At 35.1% G+C, this 20518-nt stretch overlaps 1 protein-coding gene and 1 long non-coding RNA gene across 4 annotated transcripts in view; one reads left to right on the top strand and one right to left on the bottom strand.

The window, feature by feature from the left end:
- Positions 1-20518, top strand: part of REL (REL proto-oncogene, NF-kB subunit) — a 28787-nt gene that overhangs the window by 3976 nt on the left and 4293 nt on the right. The window contains exons 1-6 of one of the 2 annotated variants that reach the window (XM_029937425.1): positions 1719-1781; positions 6360-6502; positions 6972-7120; positions 11926-12017; positions 18583-18723; positions 19839-19943. In XM_029937425.1, coding sequence (XP_029793285.1) covers positions 6410-6502; positions 6972-7120; positions 11926-12017; positions 18583-18723; positions 19839-19943 — 580 coding nt within the window. In that variant the 5' untranslated portion in view covers positions 1719-1781; positions 6360-6409. Of the gene's footprint in view, positions 1-1718; positions 1782-6359; positions 6503-6971; positions 7121-11925; positions 12018-18582; positions 18724-19838; positions 19944-20518 lie in introns of those variants that run through there. The other variant, XM_029937424.1, reaches the window with a different exon arrangement.
- On the bottom strand, positions 723-20394 carry LOC115289845. 2 transcript variants are annotated; one of them, XR_003907830.1, is made up of 5 exons: positions 20126-20394; positions 18847-18924; positions 5979-6102; positions 1107-1269; positions 723-870 (listed from the first exon to the last, which is right to left on the bottom strand). It is a non-coding gene; the product is annotated as an uncharacterized LOC115289845 (long non-coding RNA). The 2 variants fall into 2 exon arrangements; XR_003907831.1 differs by having other exon boundaries at positions 1107-1272.

Genomic DNA, 20518 nt, shown 5'->3' on the forward strand with positions numbered 1-20518 from the left:
AACAAAGAGTCCATCATGGGGTTTGATACCACAAACTGTGAGATCATGACCTGAGCGGAAAGCAAGAGTCAGTCACTTAATTGACTGAGTCACCTAGGTCCCCCTAAATCTGGCAGTCTTTTTTTTTTTTTTTTTTTAAATCTGGCAGTCTTAAGACAGGTGATTTGGTATTGTCATTTATTTTTAATTTAGTTACAGATTAATTGAGTAATCTGGGAAAGGTTTCATATATTTCTTTACTTTTTCATCCCAGAAGTTAACATTTTTTTTTTCAAGATCCCTTTCCTACTCCCCACAGTTGAATCTCTAGCACTAAAATCTCTGTTCCAACTCTTATATCTTTTATTTACCTCATGGTGCATACCTCAATCAAATCCATACCGAAAATTTCCTTACTTGGATTCTTAAGGCCCATTTGAGAGTCAGCCTCAGATATTATAATAAATCTGTACTTTGGCCCATAATGAACCTGGTTTTATTCCAGTTCTGCTACTCTGTGAGATACAAATGAGAATAACTCCTACAAAGGCTTGTTTTGAGGAACCCATAAATACCCATAAATGTTAGTTTTCTTATGTAGTGGAGCTGTCTGGGGACTCAGACCTCTAGGAACCAGTACCTTCTAGAGATAGTTTGAGTATCCTGACATTCTAGAATTCTGTGAAACCTTAAAAACTTACAGTACTAGAGGAGGACAGAAGCTAGATAGAAAATAGTCTTTCAAGAATACTGAAGAATGCCCATTTACTTTTAAACAATTTGAAATGGTTTTCTGTAATTTTAAACTAGGGGAGAAGAATTTAACAGTGATGTTTGGAGGCAGTGTATCTGTTCGTTTCATTGTTGTCCACTTAAACGATAATGAACATTCTGAAAAGAAAGTAAATAAAAAATTTCATAGTAGATAAACAATGTGTCCTTTTACTAGTGATTGATACAACCTATCCTTCATTTGATTTCTTTTGCGCCTTCTGTGTTATTTTTCTATCCTGTGGGAATAGGTTTAAGTGTTCTTTGCCCCTTTGTTAATTGAATGTCATTCTATCTATGTGAGAAATGGTAAACTCTAAATTTGATCATAATTAGGAAGAAACGGAAAAGCTCACCTGTGTCTTAAGGTAAAGAAGATTATCACCACGATTCAGTTGGGTTCCGAGGTTTGAGGAATAACCAATCTTTTCCTCTTCTCCAAAGAGAGTGAAGGTGATATTTAGAAAAGTGTATATTAGCTCCATTTCCTCCTTTGACTCTCAGGCAGTCTGTTATCTGCTACTTTTGTGAGGGAGATGCAGTTTGTAGTCAGTTATTCCCAACTGTGGTATTGACACTAACAGTTCAGTGTTTTATCATTTACTTGCTATATTGTAACGAATGTTACTGATGATAAAGTATTAATTTTGCAAACAGTTTACCTTTTAAATAGGTCACTGTGCTAGGAGACTAACCCATCATAATGCCTTTCCCCCTTGCTTATATTTGGCTAAGCTTTGTAGACTGGGAGGAAAGAAGACTTAAAAGTTGTTGGAATTCCTCTGTCTTGTTTGTCCATCACCTAGCTCATACTTGTACTTGAAATTTTGGACTGCTTCTTTAGTTATGTGCATTGTTTCTGCTTTTTTATGTTTTAGGACAGTGGTTCTAAATCAGAAGTGTGTTAGAATGCTTTGGAAGGCTTTTTCCAAATATGTTAGAAATATGTTAGAGCTTTAACGATTTCTGTTTCTATTCAGCAGATCACAGGTGGGATCAAGGCATGTATGTTTCTTGAAAAAGCTTCCTAGGTAATTCTGATACATCCCCTCACTGTGAACTCTGTTCCAGAAATTTCATTGGATCTAAATACTGACTTCCCTATACCAAGATGCATTATCTTCTTAAATTAAGTTGCATTTATTTTAGGTTATTTGCTGTAATCAGTTACTGTGACTTTACCCTAGTTGTTTTTGTACGGGGGATTTTGTTTGTTTTTTACTTTGATCCATTGAGATCCCAGCTAGTTAATGTCATTCATAATTTCTTTTTCTTATAACTTAATAATGTTGAGCTTCATGTATAAAATGGGATAATAATTCCTGTTCTGTTTTTATGAAGATTAAAGTTGAGAGGATCAAATGAGAATATATATAAAAGTACTTTGAAACAGTGCTATAATGACCATAGTTAACTTTTTACTGAACAATTAATGCTAGTTCCCAGTGCTGGCTATAAGGTTTTAATGTGTCTGTTTCTTCCAAAGCTCCGTTTTTAACTTTTATTTAAATGTAATTACAAAAAATTTTTCAAGTTAATGAATTTATTTTTTTAGAGAGAAAGAGTGTGTGTAAGTGGGGAGGGGCAGAGAGAGAGGGAGAGAGAATCTCCAGCAGGCTTCTCGCTGCCAGGGCAGAGCCCCACGAGGGAGGGACTCGAGCCTAAGAACCATGAGATCATGACCTGAGGTGAAATGAGGAGTCAGCTGCCTAACTGACTGACTCACTCAGGTACCCCTCAAAGTAATTTTTTGTCCTAAAAACTCAAATAGCACTCTTTTTTGCTTAGGTGTGAATAAAAACATAAATATATCTTGTAAATATTTTGACTATATTTCAGATGTTTTACAATATTGTTAATGCAGGGATCAACCCTAACTGCATAGTATTGGTTAAAGAGAAGTACAGTAATCAACCTGTTTAGAACTACTTGAAAGAAACTTCAACTTTTCAAAACTGTAGTGACTTGAAATAATCTTACCTGAGAATATTTTCCCTACAAATTCCCTCATTGACATTTTACCTTCTTCTACTCCGTAGATGACTACATTTCAGCACTGCTTTCAGGAAGAGTGGCATTTTAAGACAGAGTACTGAGGAAGGAAGTATCTGGTACACTGTACTGATGCATGATATAAGTGATTTATAGTTGAGAAGTATTTTTAAATCATAAATACAGATAAATTAGACTATAAATAAGTATGAAGATTAGAGAAGTATAGCAATTCTGGTACCTATTGGTACTTAGTAGGAAAACCTACTAAGGAAAATTAGATTCATCATCAGTATGAGCCTTCAGTGTTTGTATAACTTACACAAACCACAAGATTTTTAGATTTTCAGTTATTCATTCTCCAGATGTTTACTGAATATCAGTGTGCAAGGCACTGATGAATACATCACAATTCCTGCCTTCAAGTAACTTGAAAGGAAAGAAGACCAATAACTTGATGAAATAAAACAGGTTGCTTTTTTTCAAGAAGAAAACAGGGAGTCTTCCCTTAGTTATAGTAATTTGGAATAATTGTCATAAACAAAATACCTTGGTAAATCAGAGGAGGGGGAGATTATTTCCAGCGAGGGGAATATAGAATATTATAATAAACTATTGGCTGCTTAGAGACAATTTTTTTTTTGCCAACAAAGAGCTTCTGCAATAGAAAGAATAGACTTCAAAGGTTTTTAAGTATTTGATGTTATAACTAATATTTTTCATTTTTATAATTTCACATCTTTAAAAATTATTTTAGTCTTTCAACAACTGTTCTTCTCTTGCCTATAGACTTTTTTCAAAAACACTTTCTAGTTTAAGGTAGTGTTGTGTAACCATGAAATATTTGAGAAATCCCTATGAGCCTAGTACTTTTACTCACACTTATCCCCCAAAAGTTAGCCACTTGACATTAATGATGTAATTCTATATCAGCTTCCCACCAGGACACCTTTAAGTAAGTAGTGGGCAGCAATTTATTTGACCTTTAGTTCAACCACATAAATTATTTATCACTTTAAAATATTGTTGAGTATTGAGAGGAAAGTGTACTTTATTTTAAATACCTCCTCAGCGATATATAAGGATATGAAATATTTGAAACTGAAATGTAGATTTGTTGTTTGAAATATACAAGGATATAAGTACGTGAAGTTGAAATACTCCTCTGCATGCCTTACACTTTTCAGGAAAATTGAAATAAGTATGAACAAGATTAGGTTAAAGTCAGATTTCCCTGGCTCTTTGTCTTTTGCCTAAACAAATAGGTAGTAAATTCAAACAGGAGGAGTCTGAACCAAATAGAATTAAATTAAAGGTAACATTAATATTTCATTCAGTAACCCAAAGAAGAAACTATGGAGCCTCAGTGATTCTTTACTTGCTCTTAACCCTAATGGTCAATCACCAAGAAGTGTTAATTTTGTATTTTAAATAATCCTTCATTCTTGTTACCACTACCATATGTCAGACATTCCCTCATCATCGGGCTCAGTATCATAATTCTCCTTTCTTTCCAATCTGTCCAATGACATCAGAATTCTTACTCTAAAATGTCAATCTGATCATATGGTTCCCCTGCACAAAACCATTTATTGATTCTTTGTCACTCTTAGAATGAAATCCAAATCCCCAGTGTACTCTGGCTTTTGGTTCTAAGGGAGGAAGTGTATTACACTTTTATTATGGTTATATTGGTGATTCCTAAATATTTTTTTGTGCTGCCATGACTTTGAACTCACTGCTAGGAATGAGGTAGGGATGCCTACCTTTCTCCCTTCCCCCTCTGCTCTCTCCACCCTTTTCCTTCATTAACTCTTTTTGTTTTAACACAGACACATCTGACTCTTTTGCTCTTACTATCATTTTATGCACAATTTTGTTAGCATAAAAAAATTTTGTTTTTTTGAACTCTCCTGTAGTCTAATAAGTTGTGTTGTTTTACCTCATTGTTTTGTGAAGTCTTGAAAGTACCAGTTGTTATAACATCATGGTATTACCATAAATCGTTGTTTTCTAGAAAGCATTTGAAATAAATAATAGTAGACAACATGTATTGAGTATTTCTTATAAGTGTGATACTTGATAGGAAAGTAACACACATTGCCTCTAATCCTCACAACAACCCTGTGAGGTAGGTGCTATTATTATTATTCACATTTTATAGAGTAGGAAACTTATAAGATACAGCATTTCCAAGGTCTTTGCTATTAAGATATGACTAAGTAGGACTCACAAGACCTGTTCCTCATGTTGTACTCGTAAGACCCATTGCGTTACTTTTTCGAAGGGTTTTCTTGCATTCTAACAGAGAATAAGTCTTTAGTCAAAGAAATTGATTATTTAATTGTGAGAATTTAAAAATCACTAAGCTGATTGAGGGAATTTTTCTTTAAATGGAAGGCATCTTTACACCCCTGGAATAAAGACACATTGCTAAGTACCCCACTTGTAAGCACACTTGAGTCTCTATTGAGCTTTCATTTCCATAATATGGACTGTAAAAGGGGTAAAGATGCATATGTTCTAGGCAGCTTTATTGACATATAATTAATATATAATAAATTACACATGTTTAAAGTATGCAGTTTGATAACTTTGGACATGCAAATACAACTCTAAGAATCATTATCACGATCGAGGTAATTAACGTCTCCATGTGCTGTTTTGGTCTGGTTTCTTTCAGTCAGCCTAAAGTTGCATGTTTTAAATTATATTGGTTACAGAAAGTATTTTCTTTTCCTCTGTTGTGTCTCATACTTTAGTAAAGCTTTAGATGGAACTGATTGAAAATTCTGGTGAGCTTAAGATCACTTACAGAACTTGTTTGGGTATACTCTGTATTAGTCCTTTAAGATTCCAGTGGAGATATTTAAGAAAACATATCCTTCTGCAAGGATTTAATGCATTTTCAGTTTCTTTTTTTCTTTCTTTTTAATGTTTATGTTTTTAGTGTTTATTTTTGAGAGACAGCAAGAGAGTGCAAGAGAGAGCTAGCAGGTGGGGGTGAGGGGCAGAGAGAGAAGGAAACACAAAATTCAAAGCAGGCTCCAGGCTCGGAGCTGTCACCACGCAGCCCAGTGCGGGGCTAGAACTCAAAACTGCAAGATTATGACCTGAGCCCAAGTTGGACGTTTAACTGACAGAGCTACCCAGGCTCCCCTGTATTTTCAGTTTCAATTAGCAGTCGTTTAGTCCACTGTTAAGAGACTAATGTAAAATCAAGCATTTAAACTCACTTTTGGAGTACGATATTGTACTTCGGAAGACTGTCTTCTTGACCCTTCTGTGGGAGTCTTGAGGGAAACCGTAAGAAGTGGATGTCTCTGGAGTGGGTATCTCAGAACTTCACGCGGGCATTAGCTGCAGATATTAAATGATAAAGTACTACCCAATAAATAGGATTTGAATTATTTGTGCTAACACTATATAGGAGCTCATTATGAATGGGAGCAGAAGATGCCTATACCATTCAATCTTAGCTGATTCCATTTCAACCTTATTATTTTAATATTGGTAGGGAAATATTTCTAGTATGCTGTTTTGAAAGAAACAAAATGGCTAAATCCATCATTATTGCTATCCTAATCTCACTCTCCCCTTTTTTTTTAAATTTCCAGGTGGGTATAACCCATGTATAGAGATAATTGAACAGCCCAGGCAAAGGGGAATGCGTTTTAGATACAAGTGTGAAGGGCGATCAGCAGGCAGCATTCCAGGGGAGCACAGCACAGACAACAACCGAACGTACCCATCTATCCAGGTAATAGACCGTTTCTGTGTGTACTAACTCTTAATTGCTTCATATTTTAGCTATATAACAATTACCTTGAAGACCTGGTTGCTTCACAATGTACTGTCGCTGTGGCTTGAATATACTGTCAAGGGGGTATTTATGGTATGACAGTGAACATAAAAGCCTGGCATTCAGTGGCCCAACATTCAGGTATTTTCTCATGCTCCATGGTAATATGATGGTATAACTTGTTTTAAAAGGAGAATGGGCAGAATCCGATTATATGACCAATTGAAATTAATGCAGAGAAGAACTGGGAGGTAAATTCTTCTCTTCTGGTATCCTCTGGAAGGCTTCAGCCAAACTGCATTTGCCAGTCAAATGGACTTTATTTATCTGGTGCTAACTACCTTATATAAATTGAATGCTCATTTAGTAAATAGGTTCTTAATGAGATAAATTTATGGATTATATATTTAATTTCCCTCTTTTTCAGATTATGAACTATTATGGAAAGGGAAAAGTGAGAATTACATTAGTAACAAAGAACGACCCATATAAACCTCATCCTCATGATTTAGTAGGAAAAGACTGCAGAGATGGCTACTATGAAGCAGAGTTTGGACAAGAACGCAGACCCTTGTTGTAAGTACACAGTCACAGATGTCTTTAGGAATAGGACAAATGTAGGGTGCTTGATTTACTATCCATGGACATCTGTTATTTTTTAGCAGAATAAAGTAACTTCTCATTCTACTTTTATTTACTATAGTCTACATTAAAATTTTACCATTTGCTTAGAACCACCCTTTTATTCTTTATTAGTGGACACAGCCCATGATGGTAACAGGAATACTTACTGTTGCTAAAGGTATACATATTCTTATTTTATGCTTTGATTTTCTTTCTTATTTTGAATACCTTATGAAAGGTTTTCTTTCGTATATTTTACTTTGTCCTTTCATTAATAGTTAAAAGTTGCCAAATATGAGAAAACCAACTGGAAAACTGGAATTATTTAAAAAAGGACAGGTTGTAAAAGTAACATACAATAGTAGTTCTAAGATTGAAAAAAATTACGTAACACCTTGGTGTTGGTGAGGCTGCCACAAGATGGGTCCATTTATCATGTTGGTGATAATACAAATTAACAAAATCCTTCTGTTAGGCACTTTAACAACTACATAGAAAAAGCTTGAAAAATATGAATGTCTCTTGAACCAGCAATTCTGTTTCTAGGAATTTATCCTCGGGAAACAATTAAGCATGTTCAGACATTTAACATTTAACTATAGTGATGTTCATTGCAGCTCTGTTAGTCATGGTAAAAAGTTTGAAGCAATCGAAGTAATAAACAAGGAGGGACTAGTTAAATAAACTGATACATCCAAGCATTAAACATAACATTGTAAATATCTCTTTGTATAGAAAGATATTCACACTGTGTTAGATAAATACATTTAAAAAAATTTTTTTTGTTTATTTATTTTTGAGAGACAGAGGCAGAGTGAGGGGGGGAGGGGCAGAGTGACAGAGGGACGGAGAATCTGAAGCAGGCTCCAGGCTCTGAGCTGTCAGCACAGAGCCAGATGCGGGACTTGAACCCATGAACTCAGGGTTACCTGAGCCGAAGTTGGATGCTTAACCGACTGAGCCACCCAGGCGCCCCAGTAGGTTTTAAAACAATATGTGCTTAAAACCTTTTTTAAAAATCATATGTGTACATATACTTGGTATTAATAGTAGTTGTCTCTTGGAGGATAAGATTGTGGGGTTTTATATTTTTCTTTTAACTTGTGTTTATTATATAATTAATTTTTGTAATGAATGTATATTGCCTGTGGGGAAAAATGAAACTAATTACAACAGGGAAAATGTTAGTAGCCTCCTTCTGTATTAGTAGTGACTATTTAGAAAATATACTTTAAAAATATTCCTCTTAAAATAACATGAAACAAAAAATACCTAGTAATACACATGTGACAAGAAATATTTCCTATTTATATTATTTGAGCTCCCAACACCATTTTACACTGTAGACCCCTCCTTTCTTGGAACATTCTTATTTCTTGATTTCTGCAAAAAGAAACTCTCCTGTTTTACTTCCTAACTTTTTTCGATCCTTGTTACCGGCAGTTAAATTTTTGGTGTATCTTGGTTATGTCTAACGGAGCCCTTTATGGCTCTCCTGTTTCTTTCTCCCAGTCTAGGTTTCTGTTAAGAATCACACATTGTATTTACTTGTCATGGTTATTTAAGCTGTCATGCTGTTAAGGTCTCCCTTAATTTTGAGCAGTTTCCCTGTCTTTTTAGGTCTTTCACATGATATTAATATTTTTGAAGAGTCTGGGCTATTTGTTTTGAAGATTGTTGTTCAGGGTGGATTAGTTTTAATGGTTGCTCATTTATATTCATGTTTGTAATGCGAATAATATATTCATGTTAACACGAAACAATTTGGATGAGAAATCTACAGAGGCAGTGCTATTTTGTTCTCACAATATCTCTTCAGGACATGGAATATTAGTGTTTTTCATTGGTGATATTAATTGGCATTCTTTTGTGAAGAAAAACTTTCCCTTTTTCCCCTTCCCCACTAAAAAAAAAAAAAAGATTCCACTGTAGACCCATGGATTCTTATATTCAGTGTCCTGTAGTCCGTTACATTATTTTGATGTTCAGACTGACCCATATTGGACCAATACAAGACCTTCAGCCTTCCTTTGTCGTTTTGATATGTTCCTATCTTTCTCTGAGCACTTCTTTACTTTCTGACACAGCACAGTGTTCAAGACTTACTTTGTACTTTTTTTTGCCCCAGCTCTGAAATCAGTCTTTTTCCTAAGGAGCCCTGGTTCCTTTCAGTGGAGAATGGTATTTAGTCCCATTGCCTTTTTGACATATTCTCTTAAATATCAAAAGCACCTCAAATAGAGTATTCCCCAAACCTTGATTTTATCATGATCAAACTTCTTTTTTCTCAGTGCATTTTCCAATGTGCCTTATCTCAGTGGTTGCTATAAAAGCCCCAAACTTGGGTATCATCCCTGACATCCCTCCCACAAGTGCACACATTGAATTCACTAACAGGCAGTTCTTAAATAGCTCTTGAATCTTTGCACTTTCTTCAGTGATCTCCATCACCACCACACTACCTGTAGTCTAAATGTAGGCTGCCAGAACAGCCTCCTGACTGGTCTTCTTGTATCTTTTTGTCCTCCCACCCCCTTGCCCCCCCAAATCTGTCCTCCACATTAGCCAAAGTGATCTTTTATAAAAATTTATTCAGAGTGAGCTTTTCAAATACAAATCGGAATGCCTAATCCCCATTTAAAACATTTTAGTGGCTTTATGTGGCTCTTGGAATAAGGACAACATTCCTTATTGGCCTTTGAGATCCGCATGGTCTGCTTGTATTTCTGGCCTGTGATTATACTGTGCTTCCCTTGAATATTATACTCCAGTCACAGATGCCTTCCTTTAGTTTGCTGTGCTCACAGTGCTCTTCTGTAGGGACCTTTGCTTGTTCTGTTCCTTCTGCCTGGAGTCACTTTACTCTTCTCTGCCCCTACTTCATTTCTTTTTATATTAAGTATTACTTCGTACAATAAAACTGTCTGTCCTTCTAGAATTGATCAAGTCTCTCCCATCAAAGACTCCTATGGCATAGTGTATGTATCCTTTATAAAATTTGTCAGGATTTCAGTTTAGCATTCGCCTTTTTTTTAAATCACTGTGGTGAGTTCAAATAGCTCCCAACAACTGTTATTATTTTAATGTTTTTTTTTAATTTTTGAGAGAGAGAGAGACAGAGACAGAGTGAGAGCAAGAAAGGGGCAGAGAGAGAGGGAGACCCGGACTCTGAAGCAGGCTCCAGGCTCCGAGCCGTCCGCACAGAGCCCGACACGGGGCTCAGACTTGTGAACCGTGAGGTCTGACCTGAGCCAACGTTGGACACGTAACCAGCTGAGCCGCCCAGGCGCCCCAGCACTTGTCTTCTGCATGTGATTATTTAATACTGCTTTATCTGCTTCGCTAGACTAGAGGTCAGCAAACTTTCTCTGTAGAGAGCCAGATAGTAAACAGTTTAGGCTTCTCTGTTGAAACTACTGTTTCTGTTGTATAAAAGCACACCTAGACAATATGTAAACAAATTGGCTTGTCTGTGTTCCAGAAAAATCTGTATTTGCAAAAACAGGTGGCAGGCTAGATATGGTCCAGAGGCGCAAGTTTGTCAGCCCCTGCAGTAGACTGTAAACTGCATGAGGGGGGATTATATGTATGTCCCCATTACTTTCCAGAGTTTTTGGTACAGAGGAGGAATCTCAAATTTTATTCATTAAAATTTTTTGTCAAAGAAAAAATGAGAAACAAGCTACGAATCTTTCAAAGAAGTAGAATACTTTTGAGGAAGAGGATTATGGTTTCAGGGTTTTGAGAAAGGATTATGGATTAAAGATTTATTTTTTAATTATTGGAAGCAGAGGAAAGACATGTCAGAGATATCTTAGGTGCTAACAAAATCACAAGTATGGTGAAGGTAAAGAGCATGAACGTAAGACAGCATGAGCCTGGAGCAGAGCAAACAAGGCAGGCAGCCTCCTGTTGCAAAGTGTTGTTATGAAGTTTGAACAAATAGTAATGTTATTATAACCAAGTTTTGCTTCCTTATTCACACCCACCCAACTTTAATGATGTCATGGTTTTTCCATGTGGGAACAAGTATGACTGGTGGTGGTAGGGGAGTTCCCCCCTCCATCATCTATGTTGCATTATGCAAATTAGTAATATTTGTAGCTATTGAGAAGTTTTCCATAAATAATATTTTGAAACTTTTGTTAAATATTATTGTTCATGTTAAACATCTTTCTAATTTAAAACATTTCAGTGTTTTCTTAAGAATGATTATTATAACTTTATATAATATAGCATAAAACATATTCCATTGCTACTAGCAGTGAAGTCAGGGCTCAGAAATCAAATGTCTGTGGAATGGATCAGGGTCAAGACAATTAGCAGGCACTGTAGTAAGTTGGAGAGCCCTGCATTAATGGGGCTGCGGCGTTCAGCTCCAGCCAGGTGTTTGTGTGCCCATCTACTGTTGCCAGACCTTTAGAATGTTCAAGAGAAGCCAGAAGTCCAGACGTTTATATGCAGTTAACTTGATTACTACGTTAGTAGCATGTGTGCATTTTTTTTTAAGGTGACTTTTCTGGGCTCAGCAAAACATAGCCATGGGCTTCAGCCTACAGCCTTCGTTTTACAACTTTAATGTTTGGGAGGTCAATTTTAGCTTTGTGATGTCACTTTCCTGTTAATCATCTATTTTGGTGTGTTTGATGTAGGTATAGGATATATGCTTGATTTTTGCAGTATTCTTTGGTAAAATCTCATCTATATGTCCTTCTATTTAATTGTAAAGCAGTTTGAAAGTTCTGTTTTCCTTCTAGTTTTCAAAATTTGGGCATCCGATGTGTAAAGAAAAAAGAAGTAAAAGAAGCTATTATATCAAGAATAAGGGCAGGAATCAACCCTTTCAATGGTAAGTATGTTTGATATAATCATTTCTGTTATTTGGGTATCGACGTGTTTGTGTTAGTGAATTTTATTTGTATCTTGAACCTATGCTTTAAGAGCTATCTTAAGAGAACCTCAAAAGTGTTCCGATTCTTTTTGAATGTGGCCTTCTTTTTGCCACCGCAGCAGATGGTATACATTACCTTTTCTGAATGTTGAATAGGTACTGTGGTTATAAGGTACTGAAGTGCATTTAAATCAAGGATATATTCAACAGCAACATTTAAATTAATCCCAATGTGAAAGAAGACGTATAGAAATAGTAGAAGCTATACAAAATATTCTCATAGTGTATTTATGTATAAGGCTAGATATTTACTAGTTAATGGGTTTTCTTAGGGATGGAGTGATCAGGTGTAATGCCTGGCAATTGTAAGCATTCTGTGTTGTTTGGATAGATAAATGACTACCAAGCTAAATGCTGGCATCCAATGGAGTTAGTCTCCATTGTAAGTCTTCTGCAGCTACTTAAATAAGAACAATTCAGGAATTTCAATGGTAAGCATGTTTGATATAATCATTTCTGTTATTTGGGTATCGACGTGTTTGTGTTAGTGAATTCTGTTTGTATTTGAAGTGTAAGGGTTACTTCTTTGGAGCTTTCTGTGACTTTGCGAGAGCAGAGTATTGTTTTCTGAAATGTTGTACATCTTTCCAATATGATTTGCTATACATATACTTTGTTGGCATGTTTCTCCCTCACTGATTCCTGAGGCTCTGAAGGACTGTCTTCTGTATATCTCTAACACACAGCCTAGTGTCTAAGCATGGTAGGGCTTAATTAAAATTTGTTGAAAGAGAAAATGAAGAAATGAATGAGTGAACACACCTTGTTTGTACTTGTCTACCCAAAATATTCAGGTTGTTTTCTTACCTGAAATGCCCTGAAAGCCTTTTCAGCTTGTGAGCCCAAGGTAATATCCCCCTAATTATACCAATCACTCAGCAATTGGTTATGAAAAGCTTTGTGACATCTGTTGGATTATTTAATTCTCCAGCATTTGTCTTATGAGGTGGATTTTATGCTCAGTGTGCATAGGATCTATGATAGAACTTGCTTGTATTTCACTTTGATACCTAAACCATATATTTATATTACTATTATAAAAATATCTTCACAACTAAATACCTTGAGGTAAAAATTTCCTATTTATATACAGTAGGTTACGCATCTTAACTACTAATGCATTCATTCCTTCAATAGGTTTTTACCTCATTAAATCTTTAGAGTCATAGGTTGTTATAGGTGCTTAGGATAAATTAGTGAACAAAACAAACAAATTCCTGCCTTTGAAGAGCTTCTATTTCTGTGGAGAAAGAGCAACAATTAACAAATATACTAAATAAGTATGTAATTTATTAGGCAATGAAAAGTTCAAAGTGTAAAGAGTCAGGGATACGTAATTAAGGGGAAAAGGTATAAATTTAAATAGGATGGTTAGAGTAGGTTTCATTCTCTATTCTGATGTCGTTTTCGTAATAGAAATTATGGTTATTATATGTTATTGTTTTCCTAGAATATTGAAATAAGACCTAAGATGTGTATTTCTTTTTTTAAGTTTATTTATGTATTTATTTAGAGTGAGGGAGAGTGTGAAAACGAGCACAAGCAAGGGAGGGGCAGACAGAGATAGAGTGCGGAGCCTGATGCAAGGCTCAAACCCACAAACTGTGAGCTAATGACCTGAGTGGAAATCAAGAATTGGACACTTCACTGACTGAGCCATCCAGGTGCCCCCAAATGTACGTATCTAATATTAAGCAAAACAAAATCTAATCCCCTTATAAAAACCTCAAAACACCAAAAAACTAATTTAGATAACTCAGGGGCCCACGACCATGAGATCATGACCTGAACCGAAGTCAAGAGCCAGGAGCTTCCAGGCGTCTGGGTTGCTCAGTTGATTAAGTGTCTGACTTCAGCTCAGGTCATGATCTTGGTTTGTGAGTTTGAGCCCTGCATTGAGCTCTGTGCTGACAGCCTGGAGCCTGCTTCAGTGTCTGTGTCTTCCCCTCTCTCTGCCCCTCCCCTGCTCATGTGCACGCTCGACTTAAAAGTAAACATTAAAAAAAGAAAAAAAGCTGGACACTTAACCAGTGGAGCCACCTAGGCGCCCCTCTATATACTTTAGATAGCAAATTAAATGAATTTTAACTAAACCTCATTTTTTTAATCAAATGAGACTTAAATGAAATGAGCTTTTAAAATTATTAGTCTATATACTGTGTATTTTTGTACTGATGTTTACTTCTATTTCAGTAATATTTAACTGTATTGGAATTTTGGAAATGTCACATCTCTAGAGCTAATAGATACTATAATTGACTTTAAAATTTTGAATCTCTCCTTCCAAGATAAATACATCATGATAATATATTTCCAATAAAAATTAAATTCTCGTACATACTGCTTTTAAAAGGGACTTAGGAGTATATTTATTTCTAAAGACAGATTAAGAACAATTGTTACCTTGTTGCCTTTTGATGAAGTATAAAGGGAAATTTTAAACTAGTTTTAGAGGAATTTAAGAGAATTTGATTGTTCTCCTGTTTCAGATTTTGCATATTTTAAAAGCTGAGAAGCATTCTTCACATTGTAGAACAAAATACTGCATTTTGTATTATAGAATGATATGTATATATTTAAAAATATATAGCAAGCATTATCCTAAATGAAGGAGACCTCAGAAGCATTGGCTTTGAAGTTAGGAATGAGAAAAGAATGTGTATTCTTGCTACTTTTGTTCAACATTGTAGTGGAGAGTGTAGCCAATGCAATGACACCTGCTTGAAAACACAGACATAAAACTAATTATTGGAAGCTATTCTTTATGGTGCAAACTCAAAAGGACAAGTAAGTAGATTATTAAAATACTAACTTAAAGGTGAATGGATATAAAATTAACATACAAATATCAGTAGCATTCTATATATCAACAGTAAATAATTAAAGGAAATATTGTCAGAAAATAGAAAGTACATGGCAACAAATCTAAGAAATGACAATGAAGATTTCTTTAGGGAAAATTATAAAATTTCATTATGAGAGGGTAGTGAACACTTAAACTGAAGGATAGGTCATGTTCACTAATATCAATATTATAAAGATGGCATTTTCCCCAAATTGGTACACAGATTCAATGCAATTTTAAACTCTTGAGATTTTAAATATGATAAAATTATTCTGAACAGGAAAAGAAGGATACTTTATAGAAGAGAAATAGCGATCAGAAACTGGCTTTATCAGATATTAGAATTTATTAGAAAGAGAAGTATTAATTAAGGCAGTGTAGTATTGAGGTAGCAATAGACAGATTGACCAGTGGAGTAGAATTGTGATCCCAGAAACAGATTTAAGAAAATATGAGACTTAAGTTGGATTTTTCTACCTCTCACTATATATAAAAATCGGCTGAAAATGGATTACAAATTTTAGTGTAAATCAACACTTTCAAAAACTCTTGGTAGAAAGTCTTGGTAAACAGATTTTAGTCCTTGGCATATAGAAAGAGAAGACAGAAAAACAAACTTTTATAAAACAGTTGATACATTTGATGGTATTCTTAATTTCAGCTTATTGTATATTTCATTTCTAGAATTTCTTTGGTTTCTTTCCTAATAGTTTCAAGTTCTGTACTAAGTTCAATTTTGTCTTTTAACTCCTTGAATACATTAAGTATAGTCACTTTAAAAATATTTTTTATTTAATAATTTTATTTATTTAATTTGAGATCGAGACCATGAACAGGGGAGGGGCAGAAAGAGAGAGGGAGAGAGAGAGAGAGAATCCCAGGCAGGCCCCAGGCTGTCACAGGGAGTTCCAGTGCAGGGTTGGAACTCACAAACTGTGGGATCATGACCTGAGCTGAAGTCAAGAGTCAGATGCCTTAACTGACTAAACCACCCAGGCACCCCTAAGTATAGTTATTTTAAATCACATGTCTGAAGTCTTCACTATTTGAATCTTTTGTGGTCTGTTACTATAGACCATTGTTTTTCTTTTCTTCTTTTTAATCATTTTGTCTCCTCATATGCCTGGTTATTTAAAATAGAATACCATCATCCTATATGAAAAATTCTAACTATTTTAGGTCTACGATGTTGTTATCTGTCTTTAGAAGATTTTCTTATGGTAGGTGGCTAATCACTCCAAATCCAGATCGCCTCAAATCAGTGAATGATTTAGGTTATTTGAAGGTGGACTTCATCTCTGTGGATCTGGTATCTTTCCAGTTCATTCTTAACTCCTGAGGTATAGCTCCTCCAGGGCCCCAACCAAAGCATTGGGCATTTTTCAGATCCTCCATCCTCAGTATACCCTGAACTCCTTTATTTTTCCCCTATAGGCTACTAGGAGTTTATCTTAACTTCTCATTTTCTTAGCCACCTCTTAGATAATTGTCAGGCTATATCTGGGGGAAAAAAGGCTTCTCGTTCTGAATTTACCTCTCTGGGTTTCTGTGATACTGTGATTTATAATAAATATATGTTTGGTCTTCACCCCCATTCCTCGCATAGAGCTTCTAACACCTTTCTTAAGTGAGAACAGCAAAAAAAAGTGAAAGGAGTGTCTTTTGTTATTTGTAATAAACTCCTTTCAACCACCCCTGTTATGTCATATTATGTTACGGCATGAACACCTGCATCACAAGTGTTCATATCAAAGTATTTTGACTTTGTAGTTATACAGATATGTTCTTGTAGACTCCTTCAAATGCATGGCTTAAGAATACAAATGAGAGGGGTGCCTGGTGCCTCACTGGGTTGTGTCTAACTCTTGATTTCTGTGCAGGTCATGAATTCACGTTTGTTGAGTTCGAGGCCTGCATGGGGTTCTGCACTGGCAGCATGAAGCCTGCTTGGGATTCTTTCATCTCTTTCCCTCTCTCTCATCCCCTATTGTGCTCAGGGTCTCTCTAAATAAATAAATAAATGAGTAAAGCTAACTTAAAAAATAATACTAATGAGAATATTACGAAGTTTTTAATGTTTATTTTCAGCAGAGAAGGAACAAGCAGGAGAGGTGCAGAGCGAGAGGGGGACAGAGGATCCCAAGCAGGCTCCACGCTGATAGCAGTGAGCACTGATGGGAATACTTTAAATGTTCTGATGCTACTAAGATTGTGAGCATAGTTTAAATAAAAACAGGCAGGGCACCTGGGTGGCTCAGTCAGTTGAGTGTCCAACTTCAGCTCAGGTCATGATCTTGCCATTGGTAGGTTTAAGCCCCGAGTTTGAGCCTGCTTCAAATTCTGTGTCTCCATCTCTCTCTGCCCCTCCCTACTCACTTTCTGTGTCTCAAAAATGAGTAAACACTAAAAAAAAATTTTTTTAAGTCAAAATTGCATTGTCATTTTATTAGTTATTTCCTGTAAGGACCAAAGAATTTGGTATTTAACTGTGTTTTCAAACTTAGGATTTCAAATTTTAATACTTTCCGAAAAATTTTCATAAAAAATTTCATTGTGTATTTCATCTTTTAAAAAAATATGGCTGTTATGATTTATTGCTACAGCTTATATTATTTGAAAACGCAGTTAATATTTTCTTGTTGAACTGGATTTCTTTTCAAATATCAACTTAACAAACTGTTACTGCATATATTCTGTCATTAAGAATAGGTTTTTATATTTCAGAACTATAAAATTTTCCTGCTGTTTTTGTTTCTTTTTTTAAAACAAACCTAATTTGTACATAAAATTCCTTATGGAAACTAGCTAGTTACCTTATATCATCTATTTTCTTCATGTTTAATCCCTAACATATCGTTGTGAATTTTAGTAGTTATTTCTATGTATGTCACTTTTATGCAAAACATATGTAAAGGTTTCTAATAGAGTTCAGTTTTTAAGAACAGTTTTAAGAACATAGGTTCAGGATTCAATGACTTCTTAGTTTGAAACTAAGAAGTAATTTCATCTCTTTAACATCACTTCTTGGGGCACCTGAGTGGTTCAGTCAGTTAATTGTCCGACTTTGGCTCAGGTCATGATCTTACAGTTCATGAATTCAAGCCCTGCATCAGGGCCTGTGCTGACAGCTCAGAGCCTGGAGCCTGCTTCAGATTCTGGGTCTTCCTCTCTCCCTGCCCCTCCCCTGCTCATGCTCTGTCTCTCAAAAATGAATAAATATTAAAAAATAAAATTCTTCATCTGTAAAACAGGATGATAGTAAATCTTAAACAGATTTACATTCTCTTTTATATTCTTCCTATTCTGTTTATAACCTGCAACCATTTTGTAAAAATTTGTCAATTATTAATGTCAATTTGAGATTCTACTCTAAATTTCAGGTAACTTAGGATAGTTACTTCCTGACCTTGGCTATAACTTAATGAATACTGTTAGTGACTGACTACATGATGGTAATGATAAAAAGCATTCTTGGATTGTGTGCCATTCTATTTTGTTAGCACAGATTGGATGCTACTTAGGGTTATTGGATATGTTGGTCAGGGAGGAGGACCTACCAGGATTTTAGTTCTATGTGACTATTTTATGTTCTTAAAAAAAATGTATATTTATATTTAGTTCCTGAACAACAACTGCTTGATATTGAAGATTGTGACCTCAATGTGGTGAGATTATGTTTTCAAGTTTTCCTGCCTGATGAACATGGTAATTTGACAACTGCTCTACCTCCTGTTGTCTCTAACCCAATATATGACAACCGTAAGTACTTTATCTTCTTACATTTGTAGCATTAGGTTTTGTTTTTTTAGCTTTCTTTAAGTTTTTATAGTATTTTGGCAGTTAGAGAAAGTATAATCATTATAAGAAAAATTCAAGCATTACCAGAATAATGAGAGTAATCTTCTCTGGTCTCCTCCTCCAAAGATAATCACTGTCCTCGGGTCCATATTTAACCAGTTTCTTAATATATAAAAACAAATCATCATTTTCATACAATATACTTTTGGCAACTTTAAAAATAATCACAGATCTTTAAAAAAAATTTTTTTCTTCTCTTACCAATATATCTTGAGCCTTTTTCCCCTTCAGGTTCCTTATTCTTTCTAGTAATTGCATATTTTTTTATATGGCTATGTAAATTTTATAAAATCATTACCTTATTACATTTGGTTTGCTTCCTTCTTGACGTTTTTCTCTAACAAATTGTGCTTCAGTAAATATCCTATATGTGCATATTTTGTGCAAATGTGTCTCTAGCATAATTTTATAGAAGTAGAAATGTTGGCAAATGTTAGATCAAAGGATATGAATATTTGTAGTTTTAGAAGATTATGATATTGCCCTCAAAGTTTGTGTGTGTGTGTGTGTGTGTGTGTGTGTGTGTGTGTGTATTTGCTTTTATGTGCATCCACTCATGATACATGACGGCCTGTATTGCATGTAGAAGCATAGTGGGACTTAAGCTATAAAGGTGGATCAGAGGATCCTCATCATGGAGAACTTTGAACTGCCAGGGAGAGTTATTGAGATTAATATTCCTAATCAGAGGAAGCATGAAATTGCATTGCTCTAGGGTTATAGTCATGATTGAAGATATTAATCTGGTGTGTAGAATGGGTTGAAAGAATCCAAATTTAGAAACAGAGATTTAACTAGAGGACCCGTTATTGCTGAGAAATGAAGTCACAACTCTCTAAATCAGATTGAGCAATGTAGTTAAAAAGGAAAAGGACAGGTGTGGATTGTTAATGTATTTAGTGTCCTTAATTTACATACACACTAAAGCTTTTGTCTCTTGGTTGTTTTCTTTGAATTCTCACCATAAAAAAGGAATAAAAACTATTACTAATTTTAAAAAAATCTTTTATGTTTAGGTGCTCCAAATACTGCAGAATTAAGGATTTGTCGTGTAAACAAGAACTGTGGAAGTGTCAGAGGAGGAGATGAAATATTTCTACTATGTGATAAAGTTCAGAAAGGTATTTATTTGTTTCATTGAATTTAGAATATACAGGTCTTCTTCAGCTTACAGTGAGGTTACACTGTGATAAACTCACTTTAAATTGAAAATAATCTTAAATTGAAAATGCAGTAAATACACCTAACCTGCCAAACATCATAGCTTAGCCTAGCCTACCTTAAACATGCCCAGAACACTTACCTTAGCCTGCAGTTGGGCAAAATGATGTAACACAAAGCCTGTTTATTATAGTATTGACTATCTCCTGTAATTTATCGACAACTATGCTGAAAGAGAAAAACAACAGTTGTGTCAGTTGTTTACCCTCCTGATCAGGTGGCTGACGTGGCTTGCTGCCACTGCCCAGCATCTTCAGGGTATTATACTGCATATTCCTAGCCCAGGAAAAGATCAAAATCTGAAGTACACTTTCTACTGAATACATATTGCTTTCACACCATCATAAAGTCAAAAAATTGTTCAAAAAATTGTTCAGTTGAACCATTGTAAGTTGGGGATCATTTTATTTTATTTACTTATTTAATGTTTGTTTATTTAGAGAGAGAAAGACCACGCATGGGCAAGCAGGGGAGG

The sequence above is a fragment of the Suricata suricatta genome, chromosome 4 (genome assembly GCF_006229205.1).
Source record: "Suricata suricatta isolate VVHF042 chromosome 4, meerkat_22Aug2017_6uvM2_HiC, whole genome shotgun sequence".
Classification (NCBI taxonomy): Eukaryota; Metazoa; Chordata; class Mammalia; order Carnivora; family Herpestidae; genus Suricata; species Suricata suricatta.